The following is a 17,149-nucleotide window of genomic DNA, read 5'->3' as shown; positions in this document are numbered from 1 at the left end:
GAGGAAGCTATCGCCTTTTCCTCGAAATATTCTCCCGGTGCCTGCCAGCAGCAGCGCCTCTACTAGCCTCTTCTGCTTCTATCAACAGCAAAGAATAAATTTCAGGGAAAATCTTAATACCAGGGAGAAATCCCGAGGCGCTCCTTGAGAGACCCTCTCCGGTAAAAAGAATGACAGGGTGCAGGAAAAAAATTGGCGTGCGAGGGAGAAATTCCTCTTAGGGAGAGAACCGTCGGGGAAAAATTTCCTTTCGGGGAGACAACTTCCGGGGTAGAATTCCAGTGCAGGTACACAGTGTCTAAACTGGGTTTGAAAAACGATGGCGGTACGAAAAACGGAATTAAAAAACAATTCAAAATCATTATAAGCTCCACAAATTAATGCCATACAAATAAACTTTTTAAAATTTTGCCAAAAATGACTGAGCATACGAATACATGAAATGTTATCAGCCAGTCTTTGATGCATATATATTAAACAACAACTTGAGTATGTATAAACACACAAATACACAATATACACTTATAAACAAACTACAAATATACTTATACACGACAGCAATGTGGAACAAGAAAAAAAAGTGTTTAGCCTTGAATTACTTTCTGGAACAAAAGATATGAAAAGCATTATCTCTATTTTACTTTGTAAACCAAGAAGAAAGAGTTAAGTTCTAAATTACCCTCCGGGACAGAAAGTAGAAAAAAAATTAATTTGGCTCTAAATTACTCTCTGGAACAGAAAGTAAAACAATGTGAGCTCTATATTACTTTCTTAGCTCTAATCTAACTTTCCAGAACAGGAAGTGAAATACAATTTAGCTCTGCATGACTTTCCTGAACATGAACTAAAGCTAGAACTTGGCTCTAAATGTCCTGTTTGTCTACCTTTCCTTTTCAACTCACCATCAAGCAAGTCCCGGATCTTGTCCATGTAGATTTCGAAGTAGGAAATCTTGATATGGAACTCGAGGGCCTCCTCCATGTTGTAGATGTGGTTGAAGATATCGTTCACGATCCGGGGAATGATACCTGAGGGGAAGAGAACGAAATGTTTTGAAAATACTGAACAAATAACACAAAATAGGATTGCAATTTAAAAAAGCGGCCCTTACATCACACCTGGTATTTCATACCGTCTGTTTTATTCGCTTACTAAGGAATTACTATGTTCTTACAAATTCAGCTTTGATTACAGATATCTGAAGTGCTTTATATCTGTAATTTGTCAACAGCTTTCCCTTCATTTTTGTGATCTTAAGTGTATATTTCAACTTTGCTCATATGTTGTTTAAAGTACATTTTCATTTCAAGCTTCCTATATAAAGGAACACAGTGTGGGGCTTTAAGTTTTTGCACGTTATTAAAGAATTAGATACGTACATTCTGCAGCGGACCGATTGAATATGCAATGAATGTTTTTACTTAAAGAATAAACGACATTTCCCTTGCACTCAAATCTATAGTTATAACAGAAAATGGGCAAAAATTATTATAAAAAAGTCTTATGTATGAATTTTCAACAGATAATTTTATTCATAGAGTCTCTTTTATATTTCATGAACGACAGTCATTAAAATTCCTATCTAGATCATTACTTTTCTACCTTTATTTCCCAGCCCCTTCCCTCCATTCATAAAACTCCCTTTGGTTTCCTTTTAATTCCATCGTGTTACAATTTTCAGCGCTTATTTAGCAGTAAATCCTTGGGGGAAGATTTTCAATATAGAGTTGTGATTCCACAGTCTCTCTCTCTCTAAATAATATATATATATATATATATATATATATGTATGTATATATATATATATATATATATATATAATATATATATATATAAATATAATATATATATATATATATATATATATATATATATATATATATATATATATATATATATATATATATATAAATCATCATCATGGAGTGCGCGGGTCGTCTGTATGCAACAGCAAGCAAAAGACAGTTAATGTAAGAAAATTAGCTTGTAACTAGAATATTATTCATAGCAGCTCCAAAAACATCATTGGCCCGTTGCAGTATGAACAGACTTTCTAGCACGCTGTTGGCCCAGCGTTCGACTCTCCGACCGGCCAATGAAGAATTAGAGGAGTTTATTTCTGGTGATAGAAATTCATTTCCCGTCATAATGTGGTTCGGATTCCACAATAAGCTGTAGGCCCCGTTGCTAGGTAACCAGTTGGTTCTTAGCTACGTTAAATAAATCTGATCCTTCGGGCCAGTCCTAGGAGAGCTGTTAATCAGCTCAGTGGTCTGGTTAAACTAAGATATACCTAACTTAACTTTCCAAGCATTCTGAGAGAGTGTCTGTAAATCAGGAGAATTGGCGTCTCAAGTACTATTTAATTCGATTAAACACATCTGCACGATATAAGAGAAACTACTATAGTAGCAAATAGAAACAAAATAACAACATAAATACATGGGGAAATACATAGCTACGCAACATCACCAAAGCTACAATGGGGGTGTTTGAACAGTGCATTGGTAATTTCAAGAACAAAAGAACAAGAGAGAGAGAGAGAGAGAGAGAGAGAGAGAGAGAGAGAGAGAGAGAGAGAGAGAGAGACTTGTGAACATTGTATAACAAAATCTTGTAAGTTATTGCTGAATCTCTTCAAAATCCTCAGGAGAGTCTCAATAAAGCCCACGCAGCGACAAATCCAACTCCTTATTTACATTTTGCTCATTTTAGAGGTAAACTTATGTAAACCAATTCAGGCTAGATGGAGACACTAAAATTTCTGGTAACGGGGAATGACCAAACTCTAGTTATTTCCCGGACAATACCCACCGGAATTGAAATAGAAATTGCGTCGTGGAATTTAAAAACTGAAAATGAGTCAGATATTGTGCCATGAAGGCCCTGAATTGCGCGGGGACTTGTTTGCCTCAGCAGAGAATACAAAGGTAATAGGCAATATTAGTAAACTGACCAAGACGACAACATGAACAGAATACAGAAATGTTGTAAATAAAAATATTAAGCACTCGACTACTATTTAGATACTGAGCAATGAATTAATCTTGGAACTGTACATGCAAAGTAAGGTATTCATCTGGTAAATGGCCAATTTTTAAGTATACGAAAAAGCCTTGATTTAGAAAAGAGAAAAGAAAAAACTAACAGCTTGTAACGTAAAACATTTCGTAAATTAAGGACCAGTGTTCGTAATACTTTCGGTTAACAGTATAACGAACTACATTCTTTAATTTATGCATTCTGCCACATTGAAGGATAAGCATGAGTGGCGGAATTTCTAAGAGGCTCCTTGCGTTCCGTGGAACTGGAAGAAACAGCAAGAAATCCAAAACACAAAGTGATTAGATTTCTAGAAATATCCTCCTCCTCCTCCTCCAACTCTTCACATTTCACCTAAATTGATAACCGAACCCGGAAGCAAGAGCTAATCGGAGCTTGAAGGACAGAAAGCACCTGATCAGCTGCAACTGTAACTTGCAAATGATTGCTCGAGGGAGAATCAGGAAACGTTTCTCTCCGGCATCTGAGTGATAACAGTCTCTCACTTCAACAAATTTTAAGCTTCACTTTCATGTTTTCTCAACAATTATAATTTGGAAAATTATTTCATAAAGGATCTTAAAAAACAGATAATGAAGATGAATGAAAGCATTTACCAGAAATGCCAACATAAAATGTGGGAAATAGAAATCGGAGAAAATCAGGATGAATAATATGTGCCCTGAATTATTGGTTTTGATAGGTAGAAAGAGCCAGGTGTCTCATTTCCAATGCTTCGTTGCTCTTTTAAAGCCGATCACAACTTACCTAGTACTGCAAATTATAAAGACGTGCAAACTGAGGTGCAGTTACAATTCTTAAAAGTGTTCAGAAATTACCTTTACTATTCTCATTTTGCCTGGATGAGGAACACTGAACTTTGTTCAGACAAGAACTGCGACGTTAAGATACTCTCGGACTATTACCGAGGAAGAACTGATCTGGTCAGACTAACAAATGTTAATGTTAACGATGAGTAAGATCCAGCTTTCGTATTAACAAAACAAGCAAACCCAATTTAAGAGAAGGGAAGATGACGCCGAAAAAAGTTGAAAATCTATATATATATATATATATATATATATATATATATATATATATATATATATATATATATATATATATATATATATATATATATATATATATATATATATATATATATATATATATATATATATATAAATGGATGTATGTACTGTATGTGTGTGTGTGTGTATGTTCCAGCATAACTCTCAAAACGCAGTGAGCAATTTCAACAAATCTTGGTATACGTATGATTTACTATCTGGAAAAGAATACGGGGTGGGGGAGGGAGGGGTGTTGGTAAGACATTACTAGCACCAAATGGTACAACAGGGGTTGAGGTGGGAAGGGCTTCCTGAATCAGGGCTGGTACTGCCTGTAGATTTATTAACTAAATAAACTCTACAAATTCATCATACCTCATTTTGGTGCACGTATGACTTACTATCTGGAAAAGAATACTGTAGGGGTAAAACATCACTGGCACAAAATGGGGTGGGGGTAGGACGGGAGTGACATGTAAAAATAATTGAAAACGACAGATATTAGTGTTTATCCATAGTTTTCGAGGTCTCTGAGATGAATAGTGACACTCACGATGCCCTTTAATTCCAAGTTCAGCCCCAGTAGGAAGGCAGGGTGAGAAGGGGTGAAAAATAGAATGTAAAGAATGACAGATATTAGTGTCTAATCCATAGTTTTCGAGGTTGCTGAGATGAATAGTGACACTCCTGATGCCCTTCAAGTCCAAGTTCAGCCCCAATAGGAATGGCAGGTGAGAAGGGGTGAAATATAAAATGTCAAAAATGTTGGACATTGTAACTGAACCAACTATCTTAACAGGAAAGGGAGAAAGTATGAGAGAAGGAGAGGGAGAGAAGTGAGAGAGAAAGAGTAGAGTTGATGTTAGGGAGGAGAGAGAGAGAGAGAGAGAGAGAGAGAGAGAGAGAGAGAGAGAGAGAGAGAGAGCGCTTATTGGTTATCATTAAGAGTTTTCCCGGGCAGCGCCGGGTTGATCAGCTAGTATTCTATAAATTCCCGAATTCCTTGAATGTCTGCGAAAGCCATGGGGAGCCAAAGGTCCCAAGAAGAACTCCCAAGGATGGGTGAAGGTGTTCACTGACTAATCCCTGAGGAAGGAGGAGATATCATAGTTACCTCCCTCCTCAAATCATTTCTAACCATCTTCGTCCTCAGTAACCTACCCATCCGGACGGTCTTCTTTAAGGAAAATGAGACACTTATTTTCACTCATCTGCAGGTGAGCTTCGAGGCAAGAGAGTTCATGCACCGTGAACTTCAAGGGAAAGGTTGGAAAATTGATCATTTAAACTTCGTTTCCGTTTGGTAATTCGGTGTGCTTAGAATGAGATCTTTCTTGTTCTTAGGGAAAAAATGACTTTAGATCTTTACTTGAGCTTGGGAAAAATTGATTTTAATGTTTCGAAAGGAAATGAGAAGCGCGGAAAACAACTGTTTGCTAACAAAGTTCATTTAATCATTAACCAATTAAGGGGAAATCAACTCCAGGTCGAGAATTCCGTTTAATTAAACAAAGCTGCAGCGTAAAAAGCCGTTGCTGGATGATAGCTCATTGCCGCATTTTTTCTTTCAAGTAAATTTATAAGCAAATCCCACTTCCTCAGACATTCTTCTATCATTGAACTGAATGATGCCAAGGTAACAAAGGAAAAACTACGAAAATGTTTCTTTAAATCACAATTGTTTTCTCTATCGTGGATTTACATCCCAGGATATGATTAAAACTTTTCACCAAAATGAAAATTAAGCACTTGACACCAAAAGCTTAACCAACGAAGCAGATAATTTTGAGAGCCACATTCAGGAGAACTGATAGTGCTTTCCATTCAGTGCCATCAAATGCAACAAGTTGCTTGATTAGGTAGCTTTCAACGAGCTCTTCTCTGAAAATTCTTTCTGGCATTTGTACGCAAAATGTATATAGAGGAAATGTATCCCTATAATTAAAGCAAGCAGATCTCCGAGACTCGCTTGCGTGTTTTTTTGGTTTAATGGCTGGCAACTGACAGTGATAACACAAGCCGCTTAACAAACGACAGGAACTATTCAGGAGAACTGATAGTCCTTAACTCTTGGCTGAGTCGTTTGGGCTCTGTACGAAGTGCCAAGCTCTTTGAGGTCCAGGTCTCTCTCTCTCTCTCTCTCTCTCTCTCTCTCTCTCTCTCTCTCTCTCTCTCTCTCTCTCGTGTCTGCTTTTCTTTGCAACATGTGTTTCAGTTTTCCAGATGTTTTGAGCTCGTACAAGGCGCCTTTAATGAGTTTGTTTTTCTATCCGTCAGTCTGTTTCTCCTTGTGTCAATCTGTCAGCCTCTTATATCTGTCAAGTCCAACTGTCCCTGTCTTGTTTTCATCTGCTTATCTTTATCTTATTTTTATCTTTTATTTCTCTCTCTCTCTCTCTCTCTCTCTCTATGTGTGTGTTTGCCTCCCTCTTTCTCTCTAAGGAGTGAAAGTGTCTATAAAGCACACATGCCTAGAGAGAAAGCTTCTTAAAAATTCATCAAGAACGTACCTTGTTCCTTTGTTTTTAATCAATACTGTTTTCAACCAAAAGCAGTGCCAGCGTAGATGGCTGGAGGCGTGCCACGCCAGAATACACATACAAATCAGTCTCTCTCTCTCTCTCTCTCTCTCTCTCTCTCTCTTCCCGTTAAGTGATGAAACCAACTAATCTGGAATGCCAGTCTGATGTTAGAGATGTCAATGAAAGCCACAAAACTGATGTCGTTCATGAGATCAAAACCAAATTTTTCAGATCCTCTGCTGCCATTCAATTAAGCGACTCAAAAATACCGCAGCCGGAAGGAATGAATAATGATATAATTTAACATAACAATGTGCAACGCGATGAAATGAAATTCTTTTAATTTTTGCTGAGGTGAAGAGGCTGGAGGGTCCTCTTTCGTTAACGATTATCGATTTCTGCAACATCAAAACAAATATAACAGTTTGAATATACTAATAAAAAAATATAACATATCACTTAAACACTTCAAACCATTTTAGGATTTCTTGAAGCATTTTTTTTTATAAATCCACACTGTTATCAATATTGTCCTTAAGGGTCTGAAGAATGATAAGGAAAACTTTAATGAGAAATTCGGCCAAGAGTTTCGCAAAATTAATTTTTCTAACCGTTTGCATTGTAATAGTCGGAAATTTTAATCTTTTAGACATTAAAAATCGGATGACCCAGTTCCATTAGAACTTAAGTATACTGAAAAAGTAGAAAAATGGAAGAACTGCACCAAGTGGTACTGATATACTTGAATGTATTCTTTTGATATACCTTTTTTTTTTGCTCTTGTTTAAGGTCGCAGACAGAGGTATTGTTTAGGAAATTTTGATTCCCCATTCATGGTCTGTCCGTATTCCCAATCTCGAAGCTCTATTATGAATAAGAAAAATACATCCAGTAACATAATTACAAAAAGAACAAGACAGATTACAGAATGAATGAATATAAAAAACACACTTTCGAGATAATACGCGGAGTCTCTTTCGTGGGGGAGGCAGGACTTCCGTTCCATTTCCTTTATGCCATTAAAAACAATCTGAGACTTTCAGGGGCTATCTGTCTTTCACGGCTCGGAGAACAAAAGAGATATCACGAAGATGAAGAGAGAGCGAGAAAGAAATACCAGGGAAACTGATAAAAAATTTTTCTTACAAACTTATTTCGAAGACATTCTTATAACGGAATCCGAGAAACAGGGAAAACCCAAATAAACAGTCCCATCCAGGTGTATTCACTTGTATATACAAACACAAAACCACACACACACACACACACACACACACACACACATATATATATATATATATATATATATATATATATATATATATATATATATATATATATAAATATATATATATATATATATATATATATACATATATACATATATATATACATAACATACATACATACATACATACATACATACATACATACATATATATATATATATATATATACATTCATATATACAGTATATATATATATACATATATATATATATATATATATATATATATATATATATATATATATATATATATATATATATATATATATATATATGAACACAAAGACCAAAGACAGAGGTAACAAGTGAGAAACACAAATATATAAGACTTAAACTTAGTGAAAACTGCTTCAACTCAACTTTTACGTCTTCCTAAATACCCTGTGCTCTTACATCCTCAAATAGACTGGCATGGTATCTAAACCAGAACTTAATCCTGAATGATTCCTTGAGGAATTTGCTGAAGATCAGACTCCCGTTCTTTGCTATCTCTTTTACTTTGTCCTTCCTCTTAGAAACATGCTCTAGTCCAGCATATCCCAAAGAAGGATGACCGTCCTAATCCTTTTGACTGCTGCCCTAATGCCTGAATTTTACTCCACTCTCACGCTGAATCCAATCCTCTTATTTGGGATTACCAATATGGCTTTCGTAAAGAAAGATCCAACATCACTGAGGTTAGCTTCATCTTCTCTGCAGAACGTCGGAGGATATTAGGCCATCGCTCTTGATGTCGCTCAGGGATTTGACACTCTGGTAGAAGGCTCTCAGAGACATACTTCCAGATTATAGTGATACCTCTCTCTCTCTCTCTCTCTCTCTCTCTCTCTCTCTCTCTCTCTCTCCTCCACAAAATCATTTCTATTTGTTTTTTAAATTACCTGCTCCATATCTGTGGTGCGACATCGGCTCCCTCCACAATTTCTAGTAACAAGCTTCATGAATCATTTTTCACTCTTTTTCACTTTGTCGCCGACATTCTTCAGTTTACCTTCGTCTACCTTTTGTCCTGTCCATATTTTTTACTAATGATTCAACCCTTCACATTTCTTCTTACTTCACTTCCTAGCCCTTTTGATTAGTTTTTTCTTATCCTAGAATAAGTGCTCGCTTCATCTAAGAACACTGATCTTTAGAGTATACGTGAAAGGGGCTCTTGTTAAATTCACTTACTCGATAACCAATTTCTGTCTCCTCTACCACTACCAGTATCTATGTTGCCTCACCCATCCAATTACTTCGTGGTTTTTGAGAAAATGCAACTGACGCTCCCACTTCTATCAATATTTCAGGTACTTGCGAATTAAGGCTGTCAAATAATTCAACTGGCAATGGTGCTTCCTAGAAATAGTGCTCTATTCAGATGGCCTAACTTTCTTCCCTCACCTCATTTATTAAGGGTGCAATTAAAGTAAATGAACTGATTTGGAATCTCACTGACATTTTTATTTATAGTAAAGGAAAATAATTGTCAAATGAACTGCACATAGGTTTGTATATATAAATACAAATTAACACACGATACATACATACATATATATATATATACACACATAAAAATACGTACTCACAGACACACTCGTTTATATGTATATATATATATATATATATATATATATATATATATATATATATATATATATATATATATATATATATATATATATATATATATATATATATATGTGTGTGTGTGTGTGTGTGTGTGTGTGTGTGTGTGTGTGCGCGCGCGCGCGCACGCTCATCTGAAAGGTACAGTTGCAATAATATATAGGGCTATCTACTGAAACGAAAGCACCCACTTCCATTAAAACCACGCCCGCTTAACTGCAGGGGCAAACTGAACCATTCTAGCATCATCAACGTCCTTTCGCTCTTTCCCCCTCTCAAAAATGGCAATATGTATCTCACAGTGACCTCTATTTATTTCTAACCTTCAAACATAGCCAGGTATTCAAAGAGCTCGGCCCCCTCTCCCCTGCAATTAGAATTTTGAGAGCAATTTCAATATCTTCCCTCCTAAGCATTACTTTTCTCTTCCTCCTCTTTTGATGATTTGCGCTTTAAGTCTCTTCTCTTTAATTTAGGTCTGTCACCAGAAAAGGATTGTTACGTATGTGTGTTTAATGTAAACACTTACGCTAACGATATATATATATATATATATATATATATATATATATATATATATATATATATATATATATATATATATATACTGTATACACACACACACACACACACACACACACACATATATATATATATATATATATATATATATATATATATATATATATATATATATATACATAATCATGAAAATGGTACGAATGTCGTTTAATATCCAATTCACGCTACTTCAGGAATACCCCGACGGAAATTATCACCGAAGGGGAATATTATAAGTGATAAATGGTGGCTCAGTGGTTTGACCGTCGAGTGGAGTTGTTGGAAGGTACTGTGTCGAGGGATCGAGACCCGGCGGTGCCGATTCATTTATCACTTATAAAATTCCCCTTCGGTGATACTTCCCCGTCGGGGATATTCCCGAGGTAGCGTGAATTGGATATAAAACGACATTTGTAGCTTCATGATTGTATATAAATCAAGGTGTGATAAAAATTTCATATGTATATTTATATATATGTATGTATGTATTTTTATATGTATGTATATTTTTGTATATATATATATATAGATATATCTTTAATATATACATGTATATATATATATATGTAGATCCACATATCTGTGCATCTACATACATACATACATATATTATATACTGTATATATATACATGCATATTTATACATAGTATACTAATGTATCTTTGAACTTGTATTTAATGAGAGAGAGAGAGAGAGAGAGAGAGAGAGAGAGAGAGAGAAGAGAAGAGGCCGGTAGATCTCATGGCTTCAACGAAATGTCATCGAATCTATCGATCCGTTGTTCATCATAAGATCAATACCTCAATCAGTGGCCTTGTGACGCTGATGCTGATTATATAACGAAATTCCATCGTCTATCAAGAATCAACACTAAAAGTTGGAAAAATATAATGATAGCGGGAATATAATGAGCTATCACTCTTATCGTTATAATTTTTTCATTACAAAGGAAACAATGGCAAGGAGGAACATAGGTAAAGCTGGATGTTAAAAATTATGATGAAAACGCGGATATTGTCCAGACACAACGCTATTCTATTCTCTAACAGTTATTTACTTTAGAGCTTGATTACGAAATAAATCAGCATAAGAATGAGGACATAGAAGAAAGAGAGGAAATCCAGGTTTGGTTAAAAGCGACGTCGACATCTCGAGAACCATTGAGCGTAGAATTGAGCTTTTCAAAGGATACGATAACTTTAATACCATTCTTAGTTCAGACTCGCTCATTTAAAATCCATACACTTTCGTATCACTTTTTTTTTTTAAGTGAACCAGAAGTTTTCCCAGAATAAACGTCAGATGGAGGGAGGGCTCTTTCGCTGCGGTTGTTGCTTTTGCAGTTGTTGTTCTTTCTGTGATTGTTATTGATAACATTTGTTTAAAATTTACCTTGCCATAAACGTTATATTCAACAGATAATTCTCTGCTTGTTACTACTAAATAGCCTTTTTAATCTTTTAGCTTTGCTTTCTATTTATAATTACACAATCTTTGCACTGAGACATCACTTCCTACTTGAATTAGTTCTTTAGCAAATCATTTCTTTGGCCATTAAATCAAGCTCCAGTGACCTCTTTCCAGAATTTTATTGTGGATTAATAAAGGCTAAATCATCGGTATTAATCGCACATATGGGAAGACACGACAAGCAATGGGAGAGGAAACAAGAGGACATTGCTGCATCATATTATTTTCATAGATATTCCGGTCAATTTAACAAATGAAGACAATACTTTGATCCAACAGGCGACTGAATAATTCTGATATAAATCATGCAATATCAGATGCAATGGTAAATTGCAATTTATCGGCAACTCGCTCTGGTTGAATGTCACCGATCAACGTCATTGGCATTATCATTATTGCTAAAAGACTCACAATGTCGTGATAAACTGTTATGTAATAACACCCACAATTATATAAATTGTGGATATTTTAACGTCAGCAATGAGGAGGAAGGTGTTCGAAAGTCTTTGTTTTATCTTTTGCATATTAACACAATTTATTGAAATAATTGTGGATTTTTATTACATTATTTTTATTATTATTATTACTTAACGCTGGATATGTCGTTTCCTGCACAGATAATTGTATCAAAGGAATTATCAAAACAAACAATAGTCGATCGAACATTTAGTGGCGAATAAATAATTACAGCAATCACAGCAACAAAAACAAAGACAAAAACAAAAACAAAAACAAACACACCAGACACAGAGACAAGAGCCTCTCGCCCCATCTCACATTCAATCTTGGGAAAACTTCTGGTAATCCCAGAACAATACACGAAAGGAAACAAGAACTAAAGGATAAAAAGGAAATGAAAGAAAAAAAGCAAACAATAATCTGGGAAGACAGCTTCGCTATTCTCCCAACAATATCGAACGAAAATGGAGAGGCTCTTCCTCCCGTAGCTTCCATTCACTGGGGACAGTTTTAGGTTTTCATTTTGGGCCGTTTATGACCAGAGAGAGAGAGAGAGAGAGAGAGAGAGAGAGAGAGAGAGAGAGAGAGAGAGAGAACTTCACGAGGTATAGGCTTTAGAAATAAAAAATCCTCTATCTTATAAGAGAGAGAGAGAGAGAGAGAGAGAGAGAGAGAGAGAGAGAGAGAGAGAGAGAGAGATCTTCATTAGGTATCAGCTTGAGAAATAAAAATCCTAGCTCCTCAGAGAGATAATTTTTCAGTAGGAATAAGCTATAAAAATATCCTCTGAGAGAGAGAGAGAGAGAGAGAGAGAGAGAGAGAGAGAGAGAGAGAGAGAGAGAGAGAGAGAGAGAGAGATCCAATATCCCGTTAAATCTAAGCTAAGCTCTAATCTTTTTCATCGACAGTAATTAACATCCAGTTTCGAGAACGGAGATAAATACTACGTTCTCGTTTTTTGTGAAATAAAGTATGTCAGAAGGATATTAAAGGCTTATCAGACCTTTCCCCATTTCAAAAATACCAGATAAAATTCAGAAGCAAATAAATTTGCGAATTACGTATTCTGTTATAATTATTCAAAGACATATTTAAATCTTAATTACAATTCCATCTACAAGTTCATAAGATGTTCAAGTTCGGAAATTATTCAGCGTTATTCTAATGTTCTCATCAATAAAGACTGAGAAAATAATCAGTGCCAGGAACATAAAAAACGACTGGATCCAAAAACTAATTTCCTTTCCACGAATTCATTTCATGATTTAAAACTCAAAGATAAAATCTAGTAATTTCTGCAGGGGAGACCGTCCAGTGGATTTCTTTGAAATATTTCCACATACATATCTAAACATATAGATATCTATACACACACACATACACACACACACACACACACACACACACACACACATATATATATATATATATATATATATATATATATATATATATATATATATATATATATATATATATATATATATATATATATATATATGATAATATACTATATATATGAGGCTATCAGTCGAGAAACATGCCAAGCGCCATCCTTGGTCAAAGAATTTTTAATTTAATTTATTATATTTTAAAAATGGCACTTGGCATGTTTCTCGACTGAAAAGCTCATATATATATATATATATATATATATATATATATATATATATATATATATATATATATATATATATATATATCATGAAATAGCCACTTACCTCAACTGTGTATTATATATTCCTATGACTCGTGCTAAGCTTCAATGAAACGGGATTGGTACCTGTATGTCTTCGAAAGCTAGTACTTGGCAAATTGTACTTTGTAAATTAAAGAGTCAGGAATCTAAACTATCCCCCTCTCACTGAAACCTAACACAAATAGTGTGTGTGTATATATATATATACATATATATATGTATATATATACATATACATTATATATTATGTGTGTGTGTGTCGACCTACTGTAAATATGTAAGGGCGTCAACACGGGTCAAAAAGGGGGGCATAGGGCTGGCAACTTCATCCTTAAAGACTTCCTGAAGACCGGAATGTTCCAACCCGCTTAAAGCAGAAAAATGAGTACGATAATGAAACATATATATGTATGTATATATATATATATATATATATATATATGTATGTATCTATATACCTGTATATATGTACAGTATACATCACATCACTATAGTCTTATTCTTTCACCTGCGGTGATGTGTGATAAACAAATCACGTGTTAATGTGATTATAGTCATTTATAGATATATACTGTATATATATATATATATATATATATATATATATATATATATATATATACATACATGCGTGTGTGTGTGTGTGTATGTGGAGGTATGTGTGTGAGACAACATTTGATATCAAGGCATAATTACGGGCTAAGACAAATACATTTTGGTTCTGTTTTTTTTTTTTTTCTGAAGCAACAAGTAAATGCAATCCGGTTTAATTCCCTTAGTGAAGCAATATCTTCTAAAATCAATCTTATGATTAAGCTAACACCAACACCGCCCTATTACAGTTAATTCCTAAGGATAAAGAAATATTTGTGCCTCTATATCAAATCTCGTATAATTAATGAATGTAATTCTGCCTGGCTAATCTTAATTGTGAGCGAAAACACTGCACACCCTCCAATATATAGTAAATTTTAATATTAAACAGTATTTAAATACATACATACACGTATGTATATACAATATACGTTTATACATTATATATATATATATATATATATATATATATATATATATATATATATATATATATATATATAGACAGATAGATAGATAGATAGATAGAAAGATACAGTTTAATATTAAGTTATCATATTTGAGGGATGTGCAATGTTTTAATTTATAATTCAAATAATAACTGGAATTTAAGTTGGATCGAACAAACAATTAGCTCTGCTAATTATCCTCCACTCTTCAAAAAATACAATCCTTTACATCAATGTTTTTAATGCAAAATCTTCTCTCACCACTATTAAATAAACCACAAAATTTAACACAATCACCTCGCACCCACGCCAAATAGTTCTAAAAATTTAATTGAAAGTTCTCTCACCTGTTTCAAATCATATCCTAAGTAGCACCGAATGTTTTGTAAACCATTTTAAAACACGTAAAAAAATTAAATGTCATCTCATCTGTATTAAATCATTTCCAAAAAAGTCCGAAAAATATTAAAACCCATTTAAAAATTAACTGTGGTAATGTCTGTATTCATTAACTTGGAATATAAAATTTAAGCCAAAGACCAAGCCCTGGGACCTATGAGGTCATTCAGCGCTGAAAGGGAAATTGAGAGTAAAGTAGGTTTTATAGGTGTAACATGAGGAAAACCTTGCAGTTGCACTATGAAACAATTGTTAGGAGAGGGTAGAAAGTAAGATAAAAGAAAGAAAATATCAACGGAGGTACAGTAAAAAGAATGAAAGGGGTTGAAGCTAGGGCCCAAAGGGAAGCTACAAAGAACCTTAAGTAATACCCACAGTGCACCGCAGGAGGTGCATAGACAGCACTATCCCTCTACAGGATATATTTATTAAATCATTACTCCAAACTTTATCAAATGTACTGGTGCCTATATAGAATCATACCTAAAATGCAACAAAATTACAGGCGTATGTATGAAATAATATTGAAAAGTAACAAAATCAATGTTGCAAGTATTAAAGCATACCCTAAATTTAATAAAAGTAATAATCTTCCGCATTAAATCATACCCAAATGTAACAAAATCACAGGATGTGCATCAGATCGCCTCTCACTTCGTACTAGAATGAGCATCAAGTGTTTGCGAAAGAACCGCTAATCAGAATCTCGAATCCCCCACCCCCCGGCCCTTGCCACTCCCTTCCTCCCAAGGGAGGCGGAAGCAGACGAGGCAAGTTTATTATTATCAGTCTTGCAAACTCGGCAAATATGATGCGTCAGTAACAACCAACCTTTCCCATCATTTTGCTAAACACCAGATCAAAGTGGCCTGCAACCAGCACACCTCCCTCTCTCTCTCTCTCTCTCTCTCTCTCTCTCTCTCTCTGTGGAAAGCAGAAATGAGCGATATTTCTGTCACAACTTTTAATAAATATACGATTTGAAATGTATGTTGAAAATTTATTATATACAAGCATATTTTGCGTTCAGATTTCCCTCTCTCTCTCTCTCTCTCTCTCTCTCTCTCTCTCTCTCTCTCTCTCTCTCTCTCTCTCTCTTCTGTTGGAAAGCAGAAATTATCAATAATTCTGTCACAATTTTTAATAAATGTACGATTTGAAATGTACTTAGAAAATTTATTATATACAATAAAATTTTTTTCAGATATCCTTTACTCTCTCTCTCTCTCCTCTCTCTCTCTCTCTCTCTCTCTCTCTCTCTCTCTCTCTCTTCCCCTGTGGGAAAGCAGGTATTACCAATAATCCTTAAAAAACATACGATCTGAAATGTATTTAGAAAATTTATTATACACTAGCATATTTTGCTTTCAGGTATCCTTTCTCTCTCTCTCTCTCTCTCTCTCTCTCTCTCTCTCTCTCTCTCTCTCTCTCTCTCATAAGACTCGGGCAAAGTTATAATTGAATACCATCTGTGTTGTTGTTTGCTAGGCTTGATATTTTGTGTTCATAACATGCATACGTATGCTCCGAATTTTTTACATTTTCTGAAATCACTTTTCAGCCCTGATGCGCTGCAGCAAACTGCAGTGCCTGGCTCTTTTGAGGACACCTCCTTCGTGCCTAAGGCTTGTTTAGCGTTATTCCCGGGTGTGTGTGACCAGCTCAGTTTATTTTCATGTTGGACCCTTGAACTTTTCGTGTTGCTTTTAGACTGATACTCTAGAACTTCTCTAGTTTCCCTGCAACACGGCAGTCTGATGTATAAATAATTAGTCACTTAAAAACGGACAAGAATGCAAAAATAAGTAGGTAATTATTTAACATCTAACCAGTATAAGTAGGTAATATAAAATAGCACCTACGGTATCCTATTATTTCACCTCTAAAGGACAAAATAATCATGTACGTAGTATTCGTACCCTTTAATAAAACTTGCTCCGGTCGAACTGCACACAGGCGACAAAAACCACAATTCACGGTTTTA

The 17,149-nt window shown here is 34.9% G+C and overlaps 1 protein-coding gene across 4 annotated transcripts in view; it reads right to left on the bottom strand.

The window, feature by feature from the left end:
• Positions 1 to 17,149, bottom strand: part of LOC136849695 (kinesin heavy chain-like) — a 446,857-nt gene that overhangs the window by 58,336 nt on the left and 371,372 nt on the right. For all 4 annotated transcript variants that reach the window (XM_067123042.1, XM_067123039.1, XM_067123041.1 and 1 more), the window contains exon 4: positions 903 to 1,028. In XM_067123042.1, the coding sequence (XP_066979143.1) occupies positions 903 to 1,028 (126 nt within the window). The remainder of the gene's footprint in view (positions 1 to 902; positions 1,029 to 17,149) is intronic.

This window comes from Macrobrachium rosenbergii, chromosome 21 (assembly GCF_040412425.1).
Source record: "Macrobrachium rosenbergii isolate ZJJX-2024 chromosome 21, ASM4041242v1, whole genome shotgun sequence".
Taxonomy (NCBI): Eukaryota; Metazoa; Arthropoda; class Malacostraca; order Decapoda; family Palaemonidae; genus Macrobrachium; species Macrobrachium rosenbergii.
Note: the sequence above shows the minus strand (reverse complement) of the source record. Positions and strands in the feature narration are given on the sequence as shown.